The 24,789-nt window shown below is 39.6% G+C and overlaps 1 protein-coding gene across 1 annotated transcript in view; it reads left to right on the top strand.

The window, feature by feature from the left end:
* Window positions 1-24,789, top strand: part of OSBPL11 (oxysterol binding protein like 11) — a 93,501-nt gene that overhangs the window by 66,700 nt on the left and 2,012 nt on the right. The window contains exons 9-12 of the mRNA XM_080656647.1: window positions 1,005-1,503; window positions 5,839-6,025; window positions 17,088-17,270; window positions 19,770-19,923. Of these exons, the coding sequence (XP_080512773.1) occupies window positions 1,005-1,503; window positions 5,839-6,025; window positions 17,088-17,270; window positions 19,770-19,923 (1,023 nt within the window). The remainder of the gene's footprint in view (window positions 1-1,004; window positions 1,504-5,838; window positions 6,026-17,087; window positions 17,271-19,769; window positions 19,924-24,789) is intronic.

Here is a 24,789-nt window from a genome sequence, read left to right as displayed (position 1 = left end):
CCCACAACTCAGATTAAGTTATAGAATACTAGAGGCCCGGTGGGATCCCTCGGCCTGCCTGCGCCCTCTCGCAAGCCGGGACCCCTCGGGGGATGTCAGATAGCCGTTTTTGGCCCGATCCCCACAGGCCTGATCTAGACAGGAGGGAGCCCGATTCTGTGCTTTGAGTGTCTGTCCCCTGGTGGTCATTGTGCATCATAGTGACTGGTCGACCGGTCATTCGGTCGCTGAGGCTCTTTGAATGTCAAAACTTGGAAGCTCTTTGAATGCCCCTCCTGGTTGTAGTCCCCTACTTTTTCCTACATGCAACTACTTGACTTTTGTGTTAATCATCCTCATACTTTCCTTTATAGTTTTACCACCTATTTATGTAGCCCTTAACAGCATTACTTCTCTTAGAAAAAGTGAATAGCCAGCACAAGCTTAGCTGTATAAAGAATGTAGGCAGTGAGAGTAAGCTGCTCAGTATTTTCTGCTTCTAAGCCAGCTGTGACTTACCTCCAACTCTCAGCAGTAGATTGAAGCCACAACACGTCTATGAGTGAAATGAGTGTCTTCAGCCAATCAGACAGCAGTGACATATTTTGGTATAGGATTCTTTTTCTCTATTGTCTTTGGGCACTTGGTGAACCTTTTCAGTATGAAAACTCATATTTTTCAGATCTCTGAAAACTTGAATTATTTCATTGGTAATTTTCTCTCCTCCATTTTTTGCTGCTCTTTCTCTCAGACTCTTATTACATGGCTATTGGACTCCCCGGTTCTCTCTCTCTTTTTTTTTCTTCTTTTCTCTCCACTTGGGAAGGTTTTTGTTTCCTTTTAAGCATGCTTTTAAAAAAAATCTCAAAATTTTACTTATTTATGTATAATTGGTAAAACCAATACTTATTTTTTAATGAGCTTTGTGTTTAATACCCATTTAGGCTGCAGTGTTTTCTGAGAGATAAGAATAGTTATCTACATTGGATTAACATTTCTCTATTTTGTTGTTTTTATTGTTTTAGGTGGTGCTTCCTACATTTATCCTAGAGAAGCGTTCCTTGCTGGAAATGTATGCAGACTTTATGTCTCATCCCGATCTATTTATAGCCATCAGTAATGGAGCCACAGCTGAGGACAGGATGATTCGTTTTGTTGAGTACTACCTTACCTCATTTCATGAAGGCCGTAAGGGAGCCATTGCTAAGAAACCGTACAATCCTATCATTGGAGAAACATTTCACTGTTCCTGGAAGATGGCAAAAAGCGAAGTAGCATCCAGTGTTACTAGCAACTCTTCCACCCAGGCAGTCACAAATCATGCTCCTCTAGCAGAGGAGGCTTTAAGCCAGGTCGGACCAGACTGCTATACAGTCAGATTTGTTGCTGAACAGGTTTCCCATCATCCTCCAGTATCAGGATTTTATGCAGAATGTGCAGAGAGGAAGATGTGTGTAAATGCACATGTCTGGACTAAGAGCAAATTCTTAGGCATGTCGATAGGTGTGACGATGGTTGGAGAAGGTAAGTAGAAAAATTGTTCTCCAATTTTTAATATCAAATTATAATCTTAAATTTTGGGCATCTAGACAAATATGAATTATAAATTTGAAATGTTATGTGTACTACTCCCCCCCCCCCCCCCATTTCCTAGTATGTTACAGAATGCTGGTGGGGCAAGGGGGCATATTAATGAAAAATACAAATTCTTTTACATTTTTCCTGATTTTAAATGTAAAATATTTTTATTGTAGAAAATTTGGAAAACTTAGAAGAGTATCAAGGAGGAAATAAAAGCATCTCTAATCCATTCAGAAATGGATAAATTTTGCTAACATTTTGTATTTTTGAGTGTGTATATGTTCATACTTTTATTTTAGTTTTATAAACTTAGGAGTAATTCTCTCCATATAGTTTTCTTTCCCACTTTTTTTTTTTTACACTAAATATTAATTTTCCCATGTCACTGATAATACTTTAAAATATATGTTTTCATTATTATGAAAAGCACTCAAGAAATATCTTGTAGATAAATCTTCATCTTTTCTATTTCTTTTAAATATATCCACATTTGTAAGGAGATATTCACAGACTATTTTAAAATACATTGCCGCCCTGGCTGGTTTGGCTCGGTGGATAGAGCGTCGGCCTGCGGACTGAAGGGTCCCAGGTTCGATTCCGGTCAAGGGCACGTGCCTGGGTTGCAGGCTCGATCCCCAGTGTGGGGCGTGCAGAAGGCAGCCAATCGGTGATTCTCTCTCAGCATTGATGTTTCTCTCTCTCTCCCTCTCCCTTCCTCTCTGAAATCAATAAAAATATATTTTTAAAAAAAAATACATTGCCAAACTTTAATTCTACTTCAGCTAAAGATTATGAAAAAATAATTTAGGAAATACATTGTTTTTGGCCAAGAATACAACAAAAAACAAAACAAACAAAAAAACCTCCACAGAAATCATTGCAGAGTTACTGTAAATACAGAGTGGAACAAAAGTAAGTTTACAGTTGTTGGTGTGGAAAATAATACAATGATAAATAATAATATAAGAATAAACTCTTTTGCATACTCAAAATTGTAAACCTACTTTTATCCTACCCTGTATAAAGGCAGAAAAAACTACCATTTTAATGTTAAGGGAACGCCATTGTGCATAGAATAATTTTTTCTGAATGTAAACTTAACAGTGTAGGACATAATTAAGCCTGTGACTCTAACATTTTGAGATTGTGTTATTGTAGCTGCAAAGAAGATATTTTATCCCCGTTTCAGTTTTTCCTATAGTATTTTTAACATCTGTTGTTGTGAGTCTAACCATTTTCCAGATGTTTCAAACTAAGCAAGAGTTTAATAACATTAGAAAATATTTTATTAGTTTAAAAATAAAGTTTGCCACCTACAGCTTTTAACATTAGCCCTGAGCTCTTCATAAATACACTTATTTATTTTATAGATTAAAAAACTGAAGTCTAGATGATGGGATGTGTCTGGGTAATTCAGGTTAAGAAAGGCATAGCCAGAAGGAGGCAGAGAACCTCATTCTTTGGCACATTCTTCCTCAGGACAGTTCTCTTATCAGCTCATATAACAGAAGGAAACTGGTAATGATAGCCTCTCCCACTCCAAGAAAGGAAATACCTCAAGATATGAGGAAAAGCATTAATATCTTAACCATGCATTAATTGTGGAGGAGGTATATAATAGATAATTTTTTATTATTTAAATCTTAATTATATATTCATGAATCGCCTTTTAGAAATTAAATTGTTATTGGTTACCCTCAAAAGAAAGTAAATTAAATAATAGAATGGGACTTATGACAATTTATTTTGCTCCTATAGCAGCTATGTTTTTTATTTTATTATTTTTTAAAATATATTTTTATTGATTTCAAAGAGGATGGGATAGGGAGAGATAGGAACATCAGTGATGAGAGAGAATCATTGTTTGGCCTCCTCCCCATTAGAGATCAAGCCTGCAACCCAACCCAGCATGTTCCCTGACTGGGAATCGAACCGTGACCTCCTGGTTCATAGGTTGACGCTCAATCTCTGAGCCACACCAGCCGGGCAGAAGCCATGTTTTTATTTAATAGTTGAGGAAAATTCTATTTATTAGATAAATGATATTTTAGAATTCTTTGGATCTCAATTGTTTTTACTAGTGTATTATCACATACATTTGAAACTGGGTATTTATTTCTTCAGGTCTTAAATTCCACAGTGTATGCTACTTATGTGAAATGTATTCTTAGAAATCAAAGATTATAAATCCAGTTTATAAGATCATATGTTTTTAGAAAAGTAGTAAAAATATCTTTTCCAACTTCGAATTAATCAATTTATTATTAAACACTTGAAGTATACCCAAGTAAATTATGTCTTCTGACATCTCCCATTATATATAAACGTATTATAGCCAGAACCATATCCCCTATGAAATGGCTCGATAATTCTTGATTTATTATTGCCCTTTATGAAAACTACTAAGGGTGCCCAGCCGGCGTGGCTCAGTGGTTGAGCATCGACCTATGAACCAGGAGGTCACAGGTTCGATTCACGGTCAGGGCACATGCCCGGGTTGCAGACTCGATCCCCAGATCCCCAGTACGGGGCATGCAGGAGGCAGCTGACCCATGGTTCTCTCTTATCATGGATGTTTCTATCTCTCTCTCTCTCTCCCTTCCTCTCTGAAATCAATAAAAATATATTTTTTAAAAAAACTAAGGGCAATAAAAAAAAAGTTGGTTACTACATGTAAAGTAGACTCTCAGTTTGTCTATTTGCTTATCCTAAAAATAAACTATATTAAAATATTTATTGTAACTCTTGCCCTAATTTGCGAATATTAAGAACAGAGTACTTAATGAGCATTCCTTAAGAGAGAGATACTGGAACAGTTTGGACCAGTGGTACATATCCAGTTCAGTAATTATTTTGATGTTAACTAGATAATAAGCTAAAGTTGGTAATAGAGCTCAAGTCTTCTTAGAGTCTCTTAATTATTTAGTACTAGTGCCCTTGTGCACGGATTCATGCACATTGAAAGGAGATTAATTAGAAAGTGGCTGGCGAGCCTTAACCCGTTTGGCTCAGTGGCTAGAGCGTCGGCCTATGGACTGAAGGGTCCCAGGTTCGATTCCGGTCAAGGGCATGTACCTTGGTTGCAGGCACATCCCCAGTAGGGGTGTGCAGGAGGCAGCTGATCGATGTTTCTAACTATCCCTCTCCCTTCCTCTCTGTAAAAAATCAATAAAATATATTTGAAAAAAAAAGTGGCCGGCAGGACAGGACTACACGAGACAGGCCAGGCACACCCTGGAGCCAACCTCCCGTGGTCCCTCCCCAGCCAGCCGCACCTGGGGTGGCGCCGTGGCTCGAAGGGCATCTGCTGAGTGAGCAGGGTCCCTCCGGAACGTGGGGTCACTTGGCCTGGCCTGCGGGGATCAGGCCAAAACCAGCTCTCCAACATCTCCCAGGGGTGTCCTGGATTGCAAGAAGGAGGTTCTCAGGTGACACACCCCAGAATCAGGCTCCTTCTTCTCTGTTTCTGGGGTGTGTCACCTGAGAACCGCCACCAAGTCACCACAGCTCAGCAGCTCCTGCGTTGAGCGTCTGCCCCTGGTGGTCATTGCGCATCATAGCTACCAGACAGATGATCCCCTAGGCTTTTATATATATAGATAGATTGGTCAGTCATTAATTTAATTCCCTTTTTATATGTTTTTTAAACTTCTTAATGTAGCATCACTTAATATGTAACAAGCCCATTTAGAGTAATTTTTTTTTAAAACTACCACTTCTGTCTCTTGTAACTTTACCATAAATACAACAAAATTTGGCATACAGAATTTTGATGACCATAGTTTTGTCATAAAATTTCATTTTTTCCTTAATATACATAAAATAGAATGAAGAACACTTTTCATCATACCATCTGAGATTAAGGTCTACGACTCTATAACATTAAACAAAGTTATTTCCAAACTGCTGAAAAAGTTGTTAATACTAATTACTTTTTGTAATATTTAATAATGATCAAATCTTAGCATGGCCTTAAACTCTGATTTAAGGTTTTTATTTTTTATTTTTAGGATTGTTAGAGGGAAGTCTTGTACTATTTCCACTGAACATTTTCTGGTTTTATGAACACCACAGAAATAGTGAGGTCATAGTGAAAGTAATCTTGAATCACTATTAGCAGGAATTGGTGTCAAATACAATTGTAAATGAAGCCAATTTCATCCAAAGCTAAATAAAAATTAAGCAAAATTATGTTTATTTACTAGACAGGAGAAAACATAATATGGATTTTTCATAGCTGTATTTTTACGATATTAACCTTCATGTTTTTATATTCAGGTATCCTTAGTCTATTGGAGCATGGAGAAGAGTATACATTTTCTCTACCTTGTGCATATGCCCGGTCAATTTTAACTGTTCCTTGGGTGGAACTGGGTGGCAAAGTCAGTGTCAACTGTGCAAAAACTGGTTATTCAGCCAGCATCACTTTTCATACTAAGCCATTTTATGGTGGCAAACTGCACCGGTAAGAACATTGTAATGATATTTGGCTCTTGTTCTATCAATTTGATCTTTTATTATAACTCCTTATTGTTTTTCTGCTTTGTTTTATGTGAAATGGGGTTGGATTTTTATTCATGTTTATTTTTTAATATATTTCATCTTTCAAGGCATTCTGGAAATCATGACCTGGTTTAACAAATAGTGACAGATCTATCTACTCTTGTAAAATTTTCCTGGTTAAATAGCTAACAAGATGTAGAATAGAATTCATAACATGAATATGCAGCTTCTGGCCCAAATTCTGCCTTTAAAAGGGATTTAAACTTGGATCCAGATCTCCGTGGAGGCAGCTATTGCTACAGGTTAGTGTAAAAATGCATCTAGCCATTAGAAATAGTTCAAGAAGTACAATGAAGGAAGCCAGTGGCTTTAAGCACCAGTATTGAATTGTATCTTTGTTTTAATTCCATCCCGGAATTGGACAATTATGTATATTTTTTTCGTGGCTTGTTGGTCTCTTAAGCACTAGTCTAGATCACCCAAACTATATGAGGACAAGCTTTCTAATAGGATCTCAAAAGAAGACTGACTCTTTCCTTAAGCTTTTTTTTTCTAAAATATTTTTATTGATTTCAGAGAGGAAGGGAGATGGAGAGAGAGACTGAAACATCAATGATGAGAGAGAATCATTGATTGGCTGCCCCGGCACGCCCCCCACTGGGGTTCAAGCCCGCAACCTGGGCATGTGCCCTTGACCAGAATCGAACCCAGGACCCTTCAGTCTGCTGGCCGATGCTCTATCCACTGAGCAGAACTGGCTAGGGCTTTCCTTAAACTTTTGATGTCTATTATGAGGTATCCCTGAAGAAGGGATAGTTTTCTTTTTCTACAAAGTTTTTATTGAAGAATAACACACATACAAAAGTATACAAGTTAATTTGACTTTGTGAGTTTTGAGCACTTTGATTTAGACATGGAACATTACTGGCATCCCAGAGTCCTTCCTCCTGCCCTGTTACAGTTGTACAGATAAACACATACACACACTCTTTTTTTTTAAAACATATTTTATTGATTTTTTACAGAGAGGAAGGGAGAGGGATAGAGAGTTAGAAACATCAATGAGAGAGAAACATTGATCAGCTGCCTCCTGCACACCCCCCACTGGGGATGTGCCCGCAACCAAGGTACATGCCCTTGACTGGAATCGAACCCGGGACCCTTCAGTCCACAGGCTGACGCTCCATCCACTGAGCCAAACCAGTCAGGGCCACACACACACTCTTAAGTTAACTACTTACATTCTTCCCACTTAAGGTAGCCACTATCTGATTTCTAACAATGTAGATGAGTTTTGCCTGTTTTTGAAATTTGCATAAATTAAATCATATACTATGTGCTTTTTCATACCTGACTCACTTTGCTCAAATTATGTTTTTGAGATTCACCCATGTAAAGTTGTAGTTTATTCTCCTTACTGACTTTTTTCTGTTGTATGACTGCCACAATTTATAGTGCTGCTAGGTCACTGTTTGGTGAACATATGTATGAATTTCTGAGGTAGATATGTAGGAGTGGAGTTGTTGGTTGTAGGGTATGAAGTTGAACTTTATTAGATATTGCCAGTTTCTTTTTTTATTGATTTCAGAGAAAGGGAAAGGGAGAGCGAGATAGAAACATCAATGATGAGAGAGAATCATTGATCAGCTGCCTCCTGCATGCCCCCTCCTGGGGATTGAGCCAGCAACCCGGGTATGTACCCTGATAGGGAATCCAACCATCACCTCCTAGTTTGTGAGTCAATGCTCAACCACTGAGCTACACTGGCTGGGCACTGCCAATTTTTCTTAAGTGGGTATACCAAAATACTCTCCCTTCAATCCTGTATAAGACTTTTTAGGTACATATAGTTATTTTACTTCTTTTTCATTGGATCAGTAGTATTCAACAATCTTAGAAGTGGAAAAAAAGACTAATTAGCTCCCAGGCATTGAATAAGCCTTTAGTTTATGGATTCCAAAATACTGAAGCAGAGAATTAAAAAAAAAAATACAGATCACCCAAACAGAACCACTAGACATTGTCAGAACCATTACAGAAGGTGATTCACACTCTGTTATATGTACTTCTACTTAGTCTCATTATAGTAATCACAGGATTCAAACCTTAAAATTAGAAGGGACTTTAGAAGTCACTGGACTGACATTTACTAGGCACATAAATCCCTCCACTATGCCCACAAGTCACGCCCACCAGCCAATCAGGAGCAAGTGTGCAAATTAACCCAACAAATATGGTGGCAGCCACAGAGCTGGAGCAAGCAGGAGGCTTGGGTTGCCCCCAGCGATGGAGGAAGCCAAGCTCCCCGCCAGCCCTGGCCTCTGCTCAAGGCTACAAAGTTTCAATTATAGAAGATAAATAAGTCCCAGATACCAGGACCTCTGCTTGGGTGGCCGGGAGGCATGGCCGGCCTGCAAACCACCACAGGCCCCTCGCCCAGGCCACCCCACACCCCAAGGGAACCCCCACCCTGATCCGGGACACCCTTCAGGGCAAAAACCAGCCGGCCCCCACCCATGCACCAGGCCTCTATCCTATCTAATAAAAGAGTAATATGCAAATTGACCATCACTCCAACACACAAGATGGCTGCCCCCATGTGGACACAAGATGGCCAGCAGGGGAGGGCAGTTGAGAGGGACCAGGTCTACAAGGGAAGGCAGTTGGGGGTGATCAAGCCTGCAGTGGAGGGCAGTTAGGGGTGACCAGGCCGGCAGAGGAGGGAAGTTGGTGGTGACCGGGGTGGGGGGGGGGGCCAGGCCTGCAGGGGAGAGCAGTTGGGAGGGGACCAGGCCTGCAGAGGAGGGCAGTTAGGGGTGACCAGGCCTGCAGGGGAGGGCAGTTAGGGGCAATCAAGCTGGCAAGGAAGGGCAGTTAGGGGCAATCAGGCTGGCAGGGGAGCAGTTAGGCATCAATCAGGCTGGCAGGGGAGTGGTTAGGGGGTGATCAGGCTGGCAGGCAGAAGCGGTTAGGGGCAATCAGGAAGGCAGGCAGGCAAGCAGTTGGGAGCCAGCAGTCTGGATTGTGAGAGGGATGTCTGACCACCCGTTTAGGCCCGATCCCGGTAGGATCGGGCCTAAACGGGCGATCAGACATCCCTCAAGGGGGCCCAGATTGGAGAGGGTACAGGCTGGGCTAAGGGACACCTCCCCCCACTGTGCACGAATTTTGTGCACCAGGCCTCTAGTGAATAAATAATGACTGTAGACTTTTAAAAAAATCATTTTTATTCATCATAAGATTTTTCTCCTCTGAACTTTCTTGGGTTGGTGAAGGGATAAAAAAACTTTTTAAGAATATCTCATATTCCATCCATATGGGTTATCACATGTTGAGCTAATGTTGAGCCATGAGTGGAAACTTTCCCATATTCATTACAGTTCAAAGTGTTCATTCCAATATTAAATCTCTGCTACAGAGAGGGAAATAAGGGGCTTCTATTTGTACATATGTGTTCTCTGATACTCTTCAGTTAAAACCTTATTCCAGATTTAGTATACATAGTGTTACCTCTCTTGCAAGTTCAGAATTTTCTTCTTTTGTAACAGCTTAACTAACTATATAGCTATTCTGATTAAATTTTTCTCAACTATTTTTCAAACACTGATAAATGAATTATATTTATGCAAATGTCTCTTTATAAAAATGTATAGTTTTGAGCTCAGATTAATTGTCCCCAAATGTAAAATATCCAACCGTTTTCCCTGAACCAGTGCTTTATCTTACCTTAAATTATAATAATAAATACAAATTATAATAATTTACCACATTGCAAAGACTACCTTAATGTGGAGAATCAGAATTCATCTCCCAAATCTCACCATTGCCATGACATTCAGATAGTTGCTGGCTGCAAATATCCTGAGTAGAAACATTTCTCCTGGTTTTTAAGTACCTCTTCAGTACTTAGACTTGTGCTTGGGGATATCCTTTTTCTTCCCTTCATAGCTCTTATTCTTACTCCAATAGGGGAATCTTATTTGTTTTTTAGAGCTGATGCCTCACTGAGACTAGATTATTCACATTCTCCAGTGTCACCGCTCCGTTTACATTTCTCTAATACTCAGTCTTCCTGATATGGTCTGTAACCACATTCTTGGGCTTCCTGTCTGCATTGTTAAGAACTCAGCTGTCCTCGGTCTCACTGGAATCCCTGCTGGGGCAGGCAGAATAGTAAGCAAGCCACATGAGAATGTACAGAGAGGAGTCCGAGACCCATCCATTGCTGTATCTCCAAAGATTTGGAGAGTGTTATCTGAGGCTCAGCGAGTGGGATGCAGGTTGCCCACTGGGTGAGAAGGTGACCAATTTTATAGTGCCTTTTTTCTTCTTACATAGCTTTCACAGCCCTTCTGTTAAAAAATTGCTTCATTTATTTAACCACTTTATATCCACAGTTTTCTTGAGATAGACTCTATTTTAAGAGTTTTAAGGACTTTGCCCAGCCATTGTTGCTCAGCGGTTGAACATCCACCCATGCACCAAGAGGTTTGCTCGTTCGATTACCAGTCAGGGCACATGTTTGGGTTTGGGGCTTGATCCCCAGGAGAGGGTATGCAGGAGGCAGCTGATCAGTGTTTCTTTCTCATTGATGTTTCTATCTCTCTCTCTCCTCTCTCTCTAAAAGTCAATGAAAACATGGAAAAAAATTAGAAAAGAAAAAGTTTAAAATGATAGGGCAGATTCAGGCTTCTTTTCATAATTGACTTAATATTCCTATCATATTATCTTTAGTAATATTTTGGACAAATTTGATCTGTATTTTGAAGGGAGCCAATGAACTTTTCTAGCATGGAAGTTATATCTATTTTATTTATTTTACTTATTTTTATCTCTTACAATAATTCAAACCCACAGAAGACTTGTAAAAACTATCATGTACCCTTTACCTAGATTGCACACTTTATTGATGCTGTTGCAATTATTGTTCCTAAAAATTTGAGAGTTAAAGACATCTTGACACTTGCCTGAATTTTCTAAAAACAAGGAAATCCTCTTATATAATCACAGAACAGTTGTCAAATATAGGAAACTTAACATTGATATAATACTATTATCTAATGTATAATTCATATTAAATTTGTCAGTTGTCCCAATTATTGGCATTGTATATTCTTCTGACTCAAGATCATGCATTACATCTTCCTATTAATGTCCCTATAGTCTCCTTTAACTTGAAACATTCCCTCAGCCTTTCTTTGTCACCTATGACATTGACATTTTTTAAGATTACAGGCCAATTTTATAGAATGCCTCTCAATTTAGGTTTGTCTGGGTTCTTTTGAATTAGGTTCAGATTATACATTTCTGACAAGAATACAATTTAAGCAATATTGTATCTGGAAGTGGTATATTTTAAATCTGTATTTTTAAAAGGATCAACCTGGTGGCAGGCAAAGATTGGGTTGGGGGCAGGGAGGTGGTAAGGGAAGATCAGAAGTTGGGAGACCAGTTTTGGATTCAGAATTAACAGACTTTAAGAAATAACTGACCAGGTATAGAGGAGGCATCTAAGATAACTTTGAGTGATATCCTGGTTATCACCACTAGACTACTAGTAATAAACCTCTCTAAAACATAGTGCTTAAAACAACAATTCTTTATTGTCTATTACAATTCTGTGGATTTATTAGGCTCAGCTGAGTAATTCTCATGTAGCATATTTCACATGGTGGTAGTTGGATTTTGGTTGGAGCTTCAGACTAAGGGCTTAACCCAGCTGGATACCCAAGGTAGCCACTCACATGGGAAGTAGTAGATCTGGCTGTTGACTGGGGACTCAGCTAGGTCAGTCAGCAAAGGGCCTACATGTAGCTTTCCCACCTGAATAGAGCTTCTCCCATCTTGACAGCTGTTTCTAAGAGGTAACATCCAAAAGCAAGCATTCCAAAAGCCTTACTGGCTTTTGATACCTGGTTTTCATATTTTGACTTTTTAAATGTTCATAATAATTTCAAGTAGACATCCTCATTTTTGTTATTGATCAGTCATTGTATTTGCCATCTTATTTCTTGGAATTTCTTACTTAAATTAACTTCTTTTCTCCCTTCATACTCTTTACCTATTCACAAGACTAGTCATTGGATCTTTTTGTTACTTGGAAATATAACACCTTTCCTTAGCATAGTAGCATTCATATACCACTTTTACCATAACTCCTGAGAGATACTTTGGCTGGCTCCTTTTTTCCATTCTGATCTCCCTTAAGACCAATGGCTTCACCTAATTTCTCATTTAAAAGATACATATTAGAAACAGACTTCCCTATTTTACATCTTTTCTTCTTTGATTTTATAGAATACTAGAGGCCCGGTACACGAATTCGTGCTCAGGTGGGGTCCCTCAGGGTGGCCTGTGGGGATCGGCCCAAAACCCACAGTCCAACGCTGCCTGCAGCTCCTACCTGCTGCTCTTGCTCATCCCAGCCCCACTGCACCTGCCACAGGCTCATGCCCAATCAGTCCCGATCATGAGAGGCTCACACAGCAGTGCTCGCCAGCCATGAGCCCTGCGTCTGGTGCCCTCCCAAGGGGAGTGGCCTGCGGGATTGGGCCGAAACCGGCTCTCCAACATCCCCCGAGGGGTCCTGGATTGTGAGAGGATGCAGGCCAGGCCGAGGGACCCCACTGGTGAACAATCGGGCCTGGGGAGGGACCATGGGAGGGCTCCAGGGCATGTCCGGCCCTGTCTCACCCAGTTCCAATCAGGGCCGGCCAGCCAGGGAGAGATGCAGGAGGTTGGCCAGCCCTGGAGGGATCGCGGGAGGGTTCCAGGGCGTGTCCAGCCCATCTCGCTCAGTCCCAATTGGCCAGACCGCAGCAGCAAGCTAACCTACCAGTTGGAGCATCTGCCCCCTGGTGGTCAGTGCACATCATAGCGAGTGGTTGAGCAGCCTTAACATATCATTAGCATATCATGCTTTGATTGGTTTAACAGTCGACAGGTCACTGGATGACCAGACCCTTAGCATATTAGGCTTTTATTATATGGGATTATAACTAAAATCTTTCATACTTTTATTAATGGCCTATACCTTCTTCCTTAGACATAACCTAGGTTTTTTTCCACTGTTATCTTCAATCAAAACAGTCACATTATCTACCATCTGCATTTGGTATAAATGTATTATCTTCCACTTGTCTTCCCTTACTCCCTCATTTTCCACAATTGTCTCTGATGCAGCCAGGCAAGCCTACTTAACTATTCCTCATGCCCTTGCACATCCCACAATCCCATTTTTCGCACTCACTTTGGGATGATGATTGTGTGTGTGTGTGTGTGTGTGTGTGTGTGTGTGTGTGTGTGTAATGGCATAAGATTATGTTAACTATCTGCTAAGTGACATGCTTTTTCTGCATATTGGAGATACAGAGAAGGGAAAACACTACTTCTGCCTTCGAGAAGCTTTTAGTCTAGTATTGGAATGTAGGAGCCTATCCTTGGAAAGCATTTGTAAGGCTTTTAGGAAAAACGCATATGTAATAGACAGTTGAAAATAACTGTTATAATAACCATAATGATGGAAAAGGACAGTTATACAGTGAAGCTGGGATGAGGAAATTACTATACCTAAAAATAAAAAATTAATTCTGACTCTTCTGTTAAAGTTAAAAAAAGAAACTTGATGCTCAACATACTTCTCACTGTCTGATATAGGAAGCCTATCACTTTTTCAAGAGAAACCATTTCCCAGTATTAAATTCTAAATGGATTTGTTGCGGGTATCCTTATATAGTGGCATTGAATAACATAATAGTGTCTTCTTTAGTAGTTCTGCATAAAATGTAATGACCTTTCATGTAAGTATTTCTTATATATACATCAATAAAACGCAAAGCTAAAGCTTTAACTTTTAATCAATAGAAGCTTTCTATATGAAGCCAAGTTAATATAGCCAGTGATTCTACTAGTAGTATTCCAAATAGCTATAGAGTCAGGGTCTAACATCCTAAAAAGCCAACTTGATGTCAAGTTTTTAGAAAGTGAGAGAGCAAATGCTTCTTCAGTTATTAGTTATTCTCACTTCAGAGAGATGAGTGGGATGACAACTTAAGATTTAGCTCTTTGGGCCCACCTGGTTTAGCTCAGTGGTTTGGTGTCAACCCGTGAATCAGGAGGTCACGTTTCCATTCCTGGTCAGGGCACATGCCTGGGTTGCAGGCTTGATCCCTGGTGGGGAGTGTGCAGGAGGCAGCCAATCAGTGATTCTCTCTCATCATTGATGTTCTATCTCTCTCTCTCTCTCTCTCTCTCTCTCTCTCTCTCTCTCTCTCTCCCTCTCTCTCTCTCTCTCTCTCCCTTCCTGTCTCTGAAATCAATAAAAAACCTACTTTTTAAAAAAGTTAGCTCTTTGTGTTTAAGGGCAACATATTCTGTGTCATTGATTGATACCAGATCCAGATATACATGCTTTAGATATTTAGGTATTTATTTACTTGTTATCTTCAATTGCTTTCATGCTACAGTAACAGAAGTAGTTCTAACAGAGACAGTCTGACCTGCAAATCCTAAGATATTTATTTCCTGATCCTTTACAAAAGAATTTTGCTAACCCTGTATCAGACTGTTATGAAGACTTGTTATAAGAAAAATGAGGTGAGGCCCTTTTTTCTCCTTGTACTCCCTTTGCAAGCTTCTCATGGCCTGCCTTTAATATGTGTGATTCTTTTTTTTTTTTTTAACGTATATTTTTATTTATGTCAGAGAAGAAGGGAGAGGGAGAGAGAGATAGAAACATCAATGGTAGAGAGAATCATCGATCAACTGCCTCCTGCACACCACGCACTGGGGATTGAGCCCGCAACCCAGGCATGTGCCCTGACCGGGAATTGAATCGTGACCTCCTGGTTCATAGATTGACACTGACCATGCTGGCGGGGCAATATGTGTGATTCTTGTTCCCTTCCCCGGTCCTCTTCATGCTGCCCTTGCTGTGGAGCTGCACTAAGCAGCAAGGATCCCATGTAACCCAGCATGCATGAACAGGGACCTAGGGCTTGTTATTTGTCAAGTGGAAAGGCTTGTGAAGGAGATAATGATAACTTGAGAGATGGTGCTGTGGCAGTAAAAGAGAGATCAAGCGAGGAATGGATTATTTATTTGGACCATGGAAGGGTTGATTATAATAGACAATTGATTCCCAATTGTTCTTTGGTTCTCAGAATATAGTTCTGGGTATGTGTGGACAGAGAAGGGAAGAGAGAAAGTATTCAGTGTCATTGCCTCATGTTCTGTTTGGTTAAAGATAAATTTTCAAGGGTGGGAACAATGTTGGCAAGTGGGACCAAAGAGAAAATATGGATATCACAAGAAACATTCAGTCAGGCAAAAACCCCTAGCAGTGTAATTATTTATGTTCAGATGCTTTGAAATATAACCCAGAGTTCCCACCCCTGCTGTAATCAGCTGACTTATAGTCATAGCCTTATTTGATTTTGAATGTTTGGTTTCCTCTTAGATTCCAAACCTGTGTACACCTTGGTCTTTAAAATCTGTTTCACTGATTGTTTGCTTATTGTCTCCTACACTTCTGCCTTAAGCTCTGAGTTTGTAGACCGTTGACTTCTCTTGATTAAGAACTATGAACTTCCTGAATGCAACATGTCCTTCTGATGCCTCGGCCCTTGGCTTGTAACTGAAAAATGCTACTTAGGATTCTTGAGCTGTCACCTTCAGGCTTTGGTCTTTTGGATTCCCTTGTGAACTCAGATAAACCATAATCTGTCACACTGACTAGACACTAAACTACCACTACTCTCTGAGTTATGAATGCTATCTAATCTGACCCTGTTGTTATTTGTGTCCTTCAGTGAACATAAAATACTTCATTAGCCGAAACCGGTTTGGCTCAGTGGATAGAGCGTCGGCTTGCGGACTGAACGGTCCCGGGTTCGATTCCGGTCAAGGGCATGTACCTTGGTTGCGGGCACATCCCCAGTGGGAGGTGTGCGGGAGGCGGCTGATCGATGTTTCTCTCTGATCAATGTTTCTAGCTCTCTATCCCTTTCCCTTCCTCTCTGTAAAATATCAATAAAACATATATTAAAAAAATAATAATAATAATTAGACCTGCTCCTATTCCTTCATTTGTACTGCATCCTATCTGTTGATAAACCAGCCAGATAAGTAAATCTTTATTAATCTTTCAACAATTTTAGTGTTTGAGTTCTGAGTTGTGTTGATAATATTTTTTATATACTAGTGCTCTTTTAATTTTTCTATTTTGTCAAGAGAATTTTTAAATTTTAATATAAATTTTTTTGTTTTTCGACCTCTTTTTAAAAAATATATTTTTATTGATTTCAGAGAGGAAGGGAGAGGGAAAGAGAGCTAGAAACATCATTGATGAGAGAGAATCATTGATTGGCTGCCTTCTGCACACCCCCTACTGGGGATCGAGCCCATAACCTGGGCATGTGCCCTTGACTGGAATTGAACCCGGGACCCTTCAGTCCACAGCCCGACACGCTATCCAGTGAGCCACACTGGCTAGGGCTGTTTTTCTACCTCTTATTGATTTGTCTGGTTTCTATATTTAATTTAAAATTATGCGTATGTGATTTTATACAAAATTGATATAGCCAGAACTTCAAAATAGAGACTCCAAACTTTTACATAAATACTAATAGGACTAGTTTTTAAAAAGTTAAATAGGTTATTTATTATAACGTTTTCCAACTATGATAAAAAAATAAATTTTAGTATTTTTTTGTATTCCTGTTTAGTTTTAATATTATAATAGTTTTGTTTGTAGCAAGCATTTTTAAAGATCACACTCGGTAATTATTTATGATAATTGTCTCTACTTTGATTCCCAATGTTCTTTCTAAAGATTAAAGTTGATGTTATTTGAAAAAGTTACTATGAAGCTAACGTGGATTTACAGAGTGACTTTGGCACTGACATTGAAGTGAGCTGTATAACTAATTTAAAGAATTCCCAGAGTATGTTCTTGGGATTCAGAATCTGAAGAAAAAGCACAATATCAATTTATTATAGCAAATCTTTTTTCTGCCTGCTTCTAGGGTTACCGGTGAAGTAAAGCACAATAGTAGCAACACTGTGGTATGCAAAGTGCAAGGGGAATGGAATAGCGTTCTTGAGTTCACCTACAGCAATGGAGAGACAAAGAATGTGGACTTGACTAAATTGGCAGTGACGAAGAAAAGAGTAAGACCTCTGGAGAAGCAGGACCCATTTGAATCCAGGTATGTCATCTGTGCATTCACCCAGGAAAGAGTCAGAAGCTCTGGATCTTAATCTAAGCCTTTTTACTAACTTATCATCTTGGACAAGTTACTTCACCAGTTTGCATCAGTTTCCTCATCTATAAATTCAAAGAGTTTGGTCTGATCTGATGCTCTTAAACTCCTTACCAGCTATGGCATTTTATGATACACAGTCACATTTTAGTAAAAGTCAAACATTGCTAAACTGGGCAAAATATTAACATTTAACAGAAAGTATTACTACTATCCTTATCAAAGAATCTTACACATCTATAATAATAAAAGCATAATATGCTAATTAGACCAGATGTCCTTCTGGACGAAGCCGGGGCTGTGAGGGAAGCCCGGGTCCCAGGTGCCTGCCGGTAGCCAGAGGGAAGCCGGTGCCAGCAGCCAGGGGGAGGAAGGCCTACTCTTGCACGAATTCCATGCATCCAGGCCTCTAGTTATTAATAAAAAGACAGGTACCCCAGTAGAAAAATGGGCAAAGAACAGAAAGAGGTAAGAGGTAGCTCACAAAAATAGAGGGGAAAATGAAAAAAAGTGTTCAGTGTAATGAGAATTCAAAGAAATATAAATTAAATAATAAGACAAATTAGTTTTTAAAATAATGCCCTTTTGAGGGGAAACGTGTGAGCAAATAGACATTTTCATACAGCAGGTTAGAAGGTAAATTAGAACAGCCTTCCTATAGAGTATTTTGGCAATATATATCATAGGCCTTTAAAAGTAAGTGAAAAGGATCTAAATGTTTGGAGGTACAGCCTCCAAAATGTGTTGACAGTGGTTACTTCTGGAAAAGAGTACAGGGATCTGAAATAGGAAAGAGATCACCCTTGCTTGCATTTTGTATCATGTGGAAGTATTACTGTATCAATTTTAAATGGAATAAAGAAAATACAGCCGAAACCGGTTTGGCTCAGTAGATAGAGCGTCGGCCTGCGGACTGAAGGGTCCCGGGTTCGATTCCAGTCAAGGGCATGTACCCTGGTTGCGGGCACATCCCCAGTGGGAGGTGTGCAGAAGGCAGCTGATCGATGTTTCTCTCGCATCGATGTTTCTAATTCTCTATCCCTCTCCCTTCCTCTCTGTAAAATATCAATAAAATATATTAAAAAAAAAAAAAAGAAAATACAGGAAAGCATCTAAAATAATAAAAGCGTAATATGCTAATTAGACCGGACAGCTGAATGACCTTCCGGACCACCTTCCAGACGAAGCCAGGGCTGCAGGGACGAGCCCCTTGCACCAATTTTGTGCATTGGACCTCTAGTTAAATATATTAAGTTAAATCACATAAGTGGAACCATACAATTTAGATGAGTAAAGGGATTAAATAACCATTAACCAAAGACTGGGGTTGGGTCAAAAAATAAAACAGTAGTGATTGAAATAAAAATTTTTTCTAGGTATTTATCTTAAAGAAGAGATTCTCCAAGTTTGGTCTGCAGATCCTTGGGATCCTTGAGATCTGTTCAATTTCTTTCTCTTTTTTTTCTTTTCTTTTTTTTTTTTTCATAATAATGCTAAGATGTTCTTTACCTATTTCACTCTGCTGCCACTTGCTTTGGTGGTGCCAAAGCAATGGTAGGTAGCACTGCTGGGCCTTAACACTGATCAAGACAATGGTACCAAACTGGACAAGTAGTCATTGTATTCTTCACTACTATGTACTTGCAATTTGTAAAATGCTAGTTTCTTACAAAAGAAATCTTTTTAATGTTCTGCATGACACATTGGGAGTAGGCATAAACCGCTTGTGCTAGATCCTGAAGCAGAGCGGTTGGTTACCTGGAGGAAAAGCATTTGTGCAGTTGTCTGAGTTACAAGCAAGTTACTCCTTATGAAACACCAATTTTGCTTAAAAGAATGATTGACAAACTGTAGCTGTTCTAATTTCACTATTAGATTTTTCTTACAAATGAAGAATGTGAATATGGCACTTCACAGAAAAAAATTGAAACTATTTGTTGCAAATAGTAAAATTTAAATGGAAAAAACCTAAGTCTTCCTCGATGGATAAATAGAGTAGTTGTGTGTGTGTGTGTGTGTGTGTACATACATATATATAAGGAAATAATATTCAGATATAAAAAAAATGAAGGAAATCCTGCCATTTGTGACAACATGGATGGACCTTGAGGGCATTATGCTACGTGAAATAAGCCACACAAAGACAAATACTGTATGATGTCAGTTGTAGGTGGAATCCAAGGAGGGGGTGGGGTGTGACACTGCACTGTTGGTAAAAATATAAATTAGTTCAGGCAACATGGAAAATAGTATGGATATTCTGCAAAAAATTGATAACAGGACATCAGCAATGTGATATCAGTATTCTTATAACTCAGGAATGAAATTATAGATCTGATTTAGGAAATGTAATTTTTTAAAATTGCTGTTAATTTTGAGGGTATCAGTTCTACTTACTATCTTTGTTTAGGAATGTTTGTGAAATGTGTAGTTTTCTGATTTCAGGCGATTGTGGAAAAATGTGACAGACTCTCTGAGGGAGTCTGAAATTGATAAGGCCACAGAGCATAAACGCACCCTGGAAGAACGCCAGAGGGCTGAAGAAAGGCACCGTACTGAAACGGGCACACCCTGGAAAACCAAGTACTTTATTAAAGAGGTATGTTCTCCCTGTCTTCCGACCAAAACTCATCTGCTTAGTGGGAACTTTAGCTTGCTAAGCTTTCTTGATTGTTATTACACACCTCCATTTCTAAAAATAGCCCAGCTTAAGCATTCCTAGAGAGTAAGGTGGGTGGGAGGAAAGGGAGAGAGAGGGGAGGGGGACAGAGAGAGAGAGAAACATCAAACTGTTGTCTCCAGCACACCTCCTACCTGGGATCAAACTGGCAACCCCTTTGTGCATGGACAACACCCAACCAACTACGCCAATCCGACTAGCGTCCAGAGACCACATTTTAAGGGAGACATGAGAAACTTAATTGGCTACACAAGGGATAGTGAAGTGACTAGAATTTTTGCAGCATTTAAGGAAAAAATAATGAAGTGGGTATTTAGCCTAAAAAATAGAAAATAAGGGCTTTTCATTATCATCTTCAAATATATTCATTATCATCCTCAAATATATCACATAGAACTTTTTTTAAAGTATATTTTTATTGATTTCATAGAGGAAGGGAGAGGGAGAGAGAGTCAGAAACATCAATGATGAGAATCATTGATTGGCTGCCTCCTGTACTGCCTACTGGTGATCGAGCCCACAACCTAGGCATGTGCCCTGACCAGGAATTGAACCAGTGAACTGGTTCATAGGTCGATGCTCAACCACTGAGCCACCTTGGCTGATCTCACATAGAACTTTTTTTTTTTATATATATATTTTATTGATATTTCACAGAGAGGAAGGGAGAGGGATAGAGAGCTAGAAACATCGATGAGAGAGTAACATCGATCAGCTGCCTCCTGCACACCTCCCACTGAGGATGTGCCCGCAACCAAGGTACATGCCCTTGACCGGAATCGAACCTGGGACCTTTCAGTCCGCAGGCCGACGCTCTATCCACTGAGCCAAACCGGTTTTGGCTCACATAGAACTTTTTAATCAATTCTAACAGCAGACTAGAGCTAAGCCCAAACTACCAGGAAGCACATTTTGAGTTTAACATAACACATTATATAACAATAAAAAAAATCCAGTAATAGCAGAGTGATTTTATGGTAATGTGATCTCCACCCCTAGACCTATACAAGAGAAGAGTATAGCCGAAACTGGTTTGGCTCAGTGGATAGAGCGTCGGCCTGTGGACTGAAGGGTCCCGGGTTCGATTCCGGTCAAGGGCATGTACATTGGTTGCGGGCACATCCCCAGTGGGAGGTGTGCAGGAGGCAGCTGATCGATGTTTCTCTCTCATCGATGTTTCTAGCTCTCTATCCCTCTCCCTTCCTCTCTGTAAAAAATCAATAAAAATATATTAAAAAAAAAAAAAAGAGAGAGAGCAAGAGTATAATGCACTATTTACAGTTAGACTAAATGGTTTCTGAAGTCTTTTCTAAATTTAAAGATTTTGTTTTCTTTATTACTTTCTGGTAGGACTCAGAAAGGTGAAGAATGAACCAGATCTGATATCAAGAAAAGTTTTCTTGTCTATAGCCAAGTCTAAGGACACACATTGAATTTTAATGTTGGTCCATCAGGATAGAATCTGGAAAAAGTAATTTGAATATGATTTTTACATAGTTCTTGCATGTATACTTGCTTCTTCTCAATAATTCTTTAAAAAAAATTTTTTTAATCCTCTGGATATCCTTTTCATTGATTTCCAGAGAGAGTCGGAGCAAGGGAGGAGGGGGAAAGAGAGAGAGAAACATTGATGTGAGAGAGATAAATCAATTGGTTGCGGGCACATCCCCAGTAGGAGGTGTGCAGGAGGCAGCTGATAGATGTTTCTCTCCCATCAATGTTTCTAACTCTCTATCCCTCTCTCTTCTTCTCTGTAAAAAATCAATAAAATATATTTTTAAAAAATAATAATAAATAAAAAAATAAAACATGCAGTACCTGCCTATTTAGTCAGGGACACTGACCTCTTTTTCCCTTAGATTGTCAATTAAAATAATGACAATAGCCAACACAAACAGTGTCTTAAAACATAAATATATAGGTCATATAATAGAGTTGCATCTTATTGGTAATGTCACATAATAAGGTTGCCTCTGATTGGTTAATTCTTAGTACCAGAAATCCTATTTATATACAAGCATAGGTACTTGATTTTTTTTAAAAAGTCACTTTGGAGCAAAAAAGGGTAGGTAGTGCCGAAACTGGTTTGGCTTAGTGGATAGAGCGTCGGCCTGCGGACTGAAGGGTCCCAGGTTCGATTCCGGTCAAGGGCACGTACCTTGGTTGCGGGCACATCCCCAGTAGGGGGTGTGCAGGAGGCAGCTGATGGATGTTTCTCTCTCATCGATGTTTCTAACTCTCTATCCCTCTCCCTTCCTCTCTGTAAAAAATCAATAAAATATATTTTTTAAAAAAAAAGGGTAGGTAGTTACTATGATTATCATTGTAAATCAATCAAAATTATACCTGGTGTTTTTGTTTGTTTGTTTGTTTTTTGTCAGATCGGCAAAGAAATATATTTTGGTGCTGCAGAATTTTAGTAATTCGTTTGTGTGTGCCATGAGATGAAAAAGGTTGAAACTTGCTGTAATAGAACTGTAGATTAGAGATTCTGACTCAGGTTTGGGCCCCTTTGGGTGGTATGGTATTAGCAGGGCTTCCTAAATGATGTGCCATGGCACAGTATACAGCAGAAAGGTTCGATTTGTGTCACATGTTAATTCCCTAAGTCCATGGAGCAGCCAGGTTGCATCCTATGTGCAGCTGGACCATGTGTGCCATCACATCTGAATAGCACTGTGGAGTACAAATGAGGCTGATGAGGGTGGCAACTAGCTGAAGTTGGTTGGTACTACACAGTTCATAGCAGATTTGGAGCTATTGTCATTGTGTATGGCCCTTTGCTAAGAAGTATCATATGCTATTGAAAGTTGATTTTGTCCCCCCTGTGGTCCTAATGGAACGTTAAGCACTCCATTTAGACGTTTCATAAAGTCTGAGAAGCAAGGGCTTTTCTACTTGTTTTGTACTTTCATTGTTGCTCTCAGACTGGTTACAGACCAGGGAGGAGTTGATAATAGAGTCAGTTGGTATAAGAGGAAGATAGAGTAACCTTAGAAAGTATAGAGGAACTTAAAGTGGTTCTAGATGAATCATTTAATTATAGTCACCTTCTTTTCCTGACTATTTCTCACTGACATTTAATGTATAACGTCTTCCATTCCCTTTTATTATACATGTCCAGCAGGATCTATTACTTGTGTCCTCTCAAGTGAATGTTTAACATTTCTTAAGTTGTATATAAACGTAAGCAGGACAGCTGTTATAGTATAGTAGACCATATTGGAGTCAGATGGACAAAGTGTGAGCCCCAGCTCTCACCTTGGGTAGTTGATTTACCACTTAGAACCGCAGTTTCCTCATTGTAAAATGTGGATAAATATATGGAAGGTGCACTGAAAAGTACTCTGTCCTTCCTTGGTAAAGTCGGGCAACCCATTTCACTTCTCAGAGCCTCAGTTTCTTCATCTGTAAAATGAGATGGATGTTCAGATGGCATGTCTTAATTTCTAAACCTAGCCTTCTGTAATGTAGTTAGGTAGCCACGTCTTTTTCAAAGACAAGTATAGGTGCTGTGAATTAACAACCAGGTGATTTGCTGTAATAAACAACCTAATGGCTGCTGTTGTTAAAGAAAAATTATTCTGATGCATTAAAAATGGCAAGGAAGACTCTATTCAAGACTATTGCAATAGAGTAGAGAGATTGAACTCAACTCTGAATATAGAACAAGTGGGAATTTATAGCCAATGGGCAGGGTGAGGAAGTGGATGGAAAATTACTAAGAGGAACTTGTTTGGGTATGATGGATGGGGGAGGGAAAAGAGGCACTTGATTAGATATTAAGGATGAGAGAAGAGGAGTTTGATTGGCTATTAAGAATGAGGTGATTTGCCCTAGCTGGTTTGGCTCAGTGAATAGAGCGTCAACCTATGGACTAAAGGGTCCCAGGTTCGATTCTGGCCAAGGGCACATGCCCAGGTTGAGGGCTCAGTCCGCTGTGGGGGGCGTGCAGGAGACAGCCAATCAATGATTCTCTCTCATCATTGATGTTTCAATCTCTCTCTCCCTCTCCCTTCCTCTCTGAAATCAATAAAAATATTTTTAAAAAAAATGTTCTACTTTAAAAAAAAAAAAAAAGAATGAGGTGATTTGTTTTTTCTTTTTTTTTTATTGATATTTCACAGAGAGGAAGGGAGAGGGATAGAGAGTTAGAAACATCGATGAGAGAGAAACATCGATCAGCTGCCTCCTGCACACCCCCCACTGGGGATGTGCCCGCAACCAAGGTACATGCCCTTGACCGGAATCGAACCCGGGACCCTTCAGTCCGCAGGCCGACGCTCTATCCACTGAGCCAAACCGGTTTCGGCGAATGAGGTGATTCTTGATAAACTGGTTTATCAGGATGTGCTTTTGCTAAAACTGGGCTCAGCAGGCCAAGATGAGACTTAGTCAAGGAGAGAGTCCTTGTCACTACAAGCCAAATAATTGGTGGCCTTAAATCATTTTTGGAACAAGGTAGAATAAATATATAAAAATATTTTTAAAATATAAATAAATTGAAAGAGATGTCGGGGTTAAGGACAGAGTTTCAAATCCTGCTGACGTCTACTCCCATAAACACTGAACTCCAGTCATAGCTTTTGGGACCTCAATTCTGCCAAGCTCCCCCCACTAGTATCATGCATTTGCTACAGCTCTCTTTTTCTCACTTGGTCTTCTCCTGTCTTTAGTTCAGTCTCTGACTTTATCTCCTTGTGGTATCCTTCTATTCACAGGAACAAGGGGAAACTAATGGGGTTGAGTCAGGAAAGAACTAGAAAACAATACTTAGATACTAGA

Source organism: Plecotus auritus (assembly GCF_963455305.1).
Source record: "Plecotus auritus genome assembly, chromosome: 2".
Lineage (NCBI taxonomy): Eukaryota > Metazoa > Chordata > Mammalia > Chiroptera > Vespertilionidae > Plecotus > Plecotus auritus.
The sequence above is the reverse complement of the archived record's forward strand: the minus strand, read 5'-3'. Positions and strand labels throughout refer to the sequence as shown.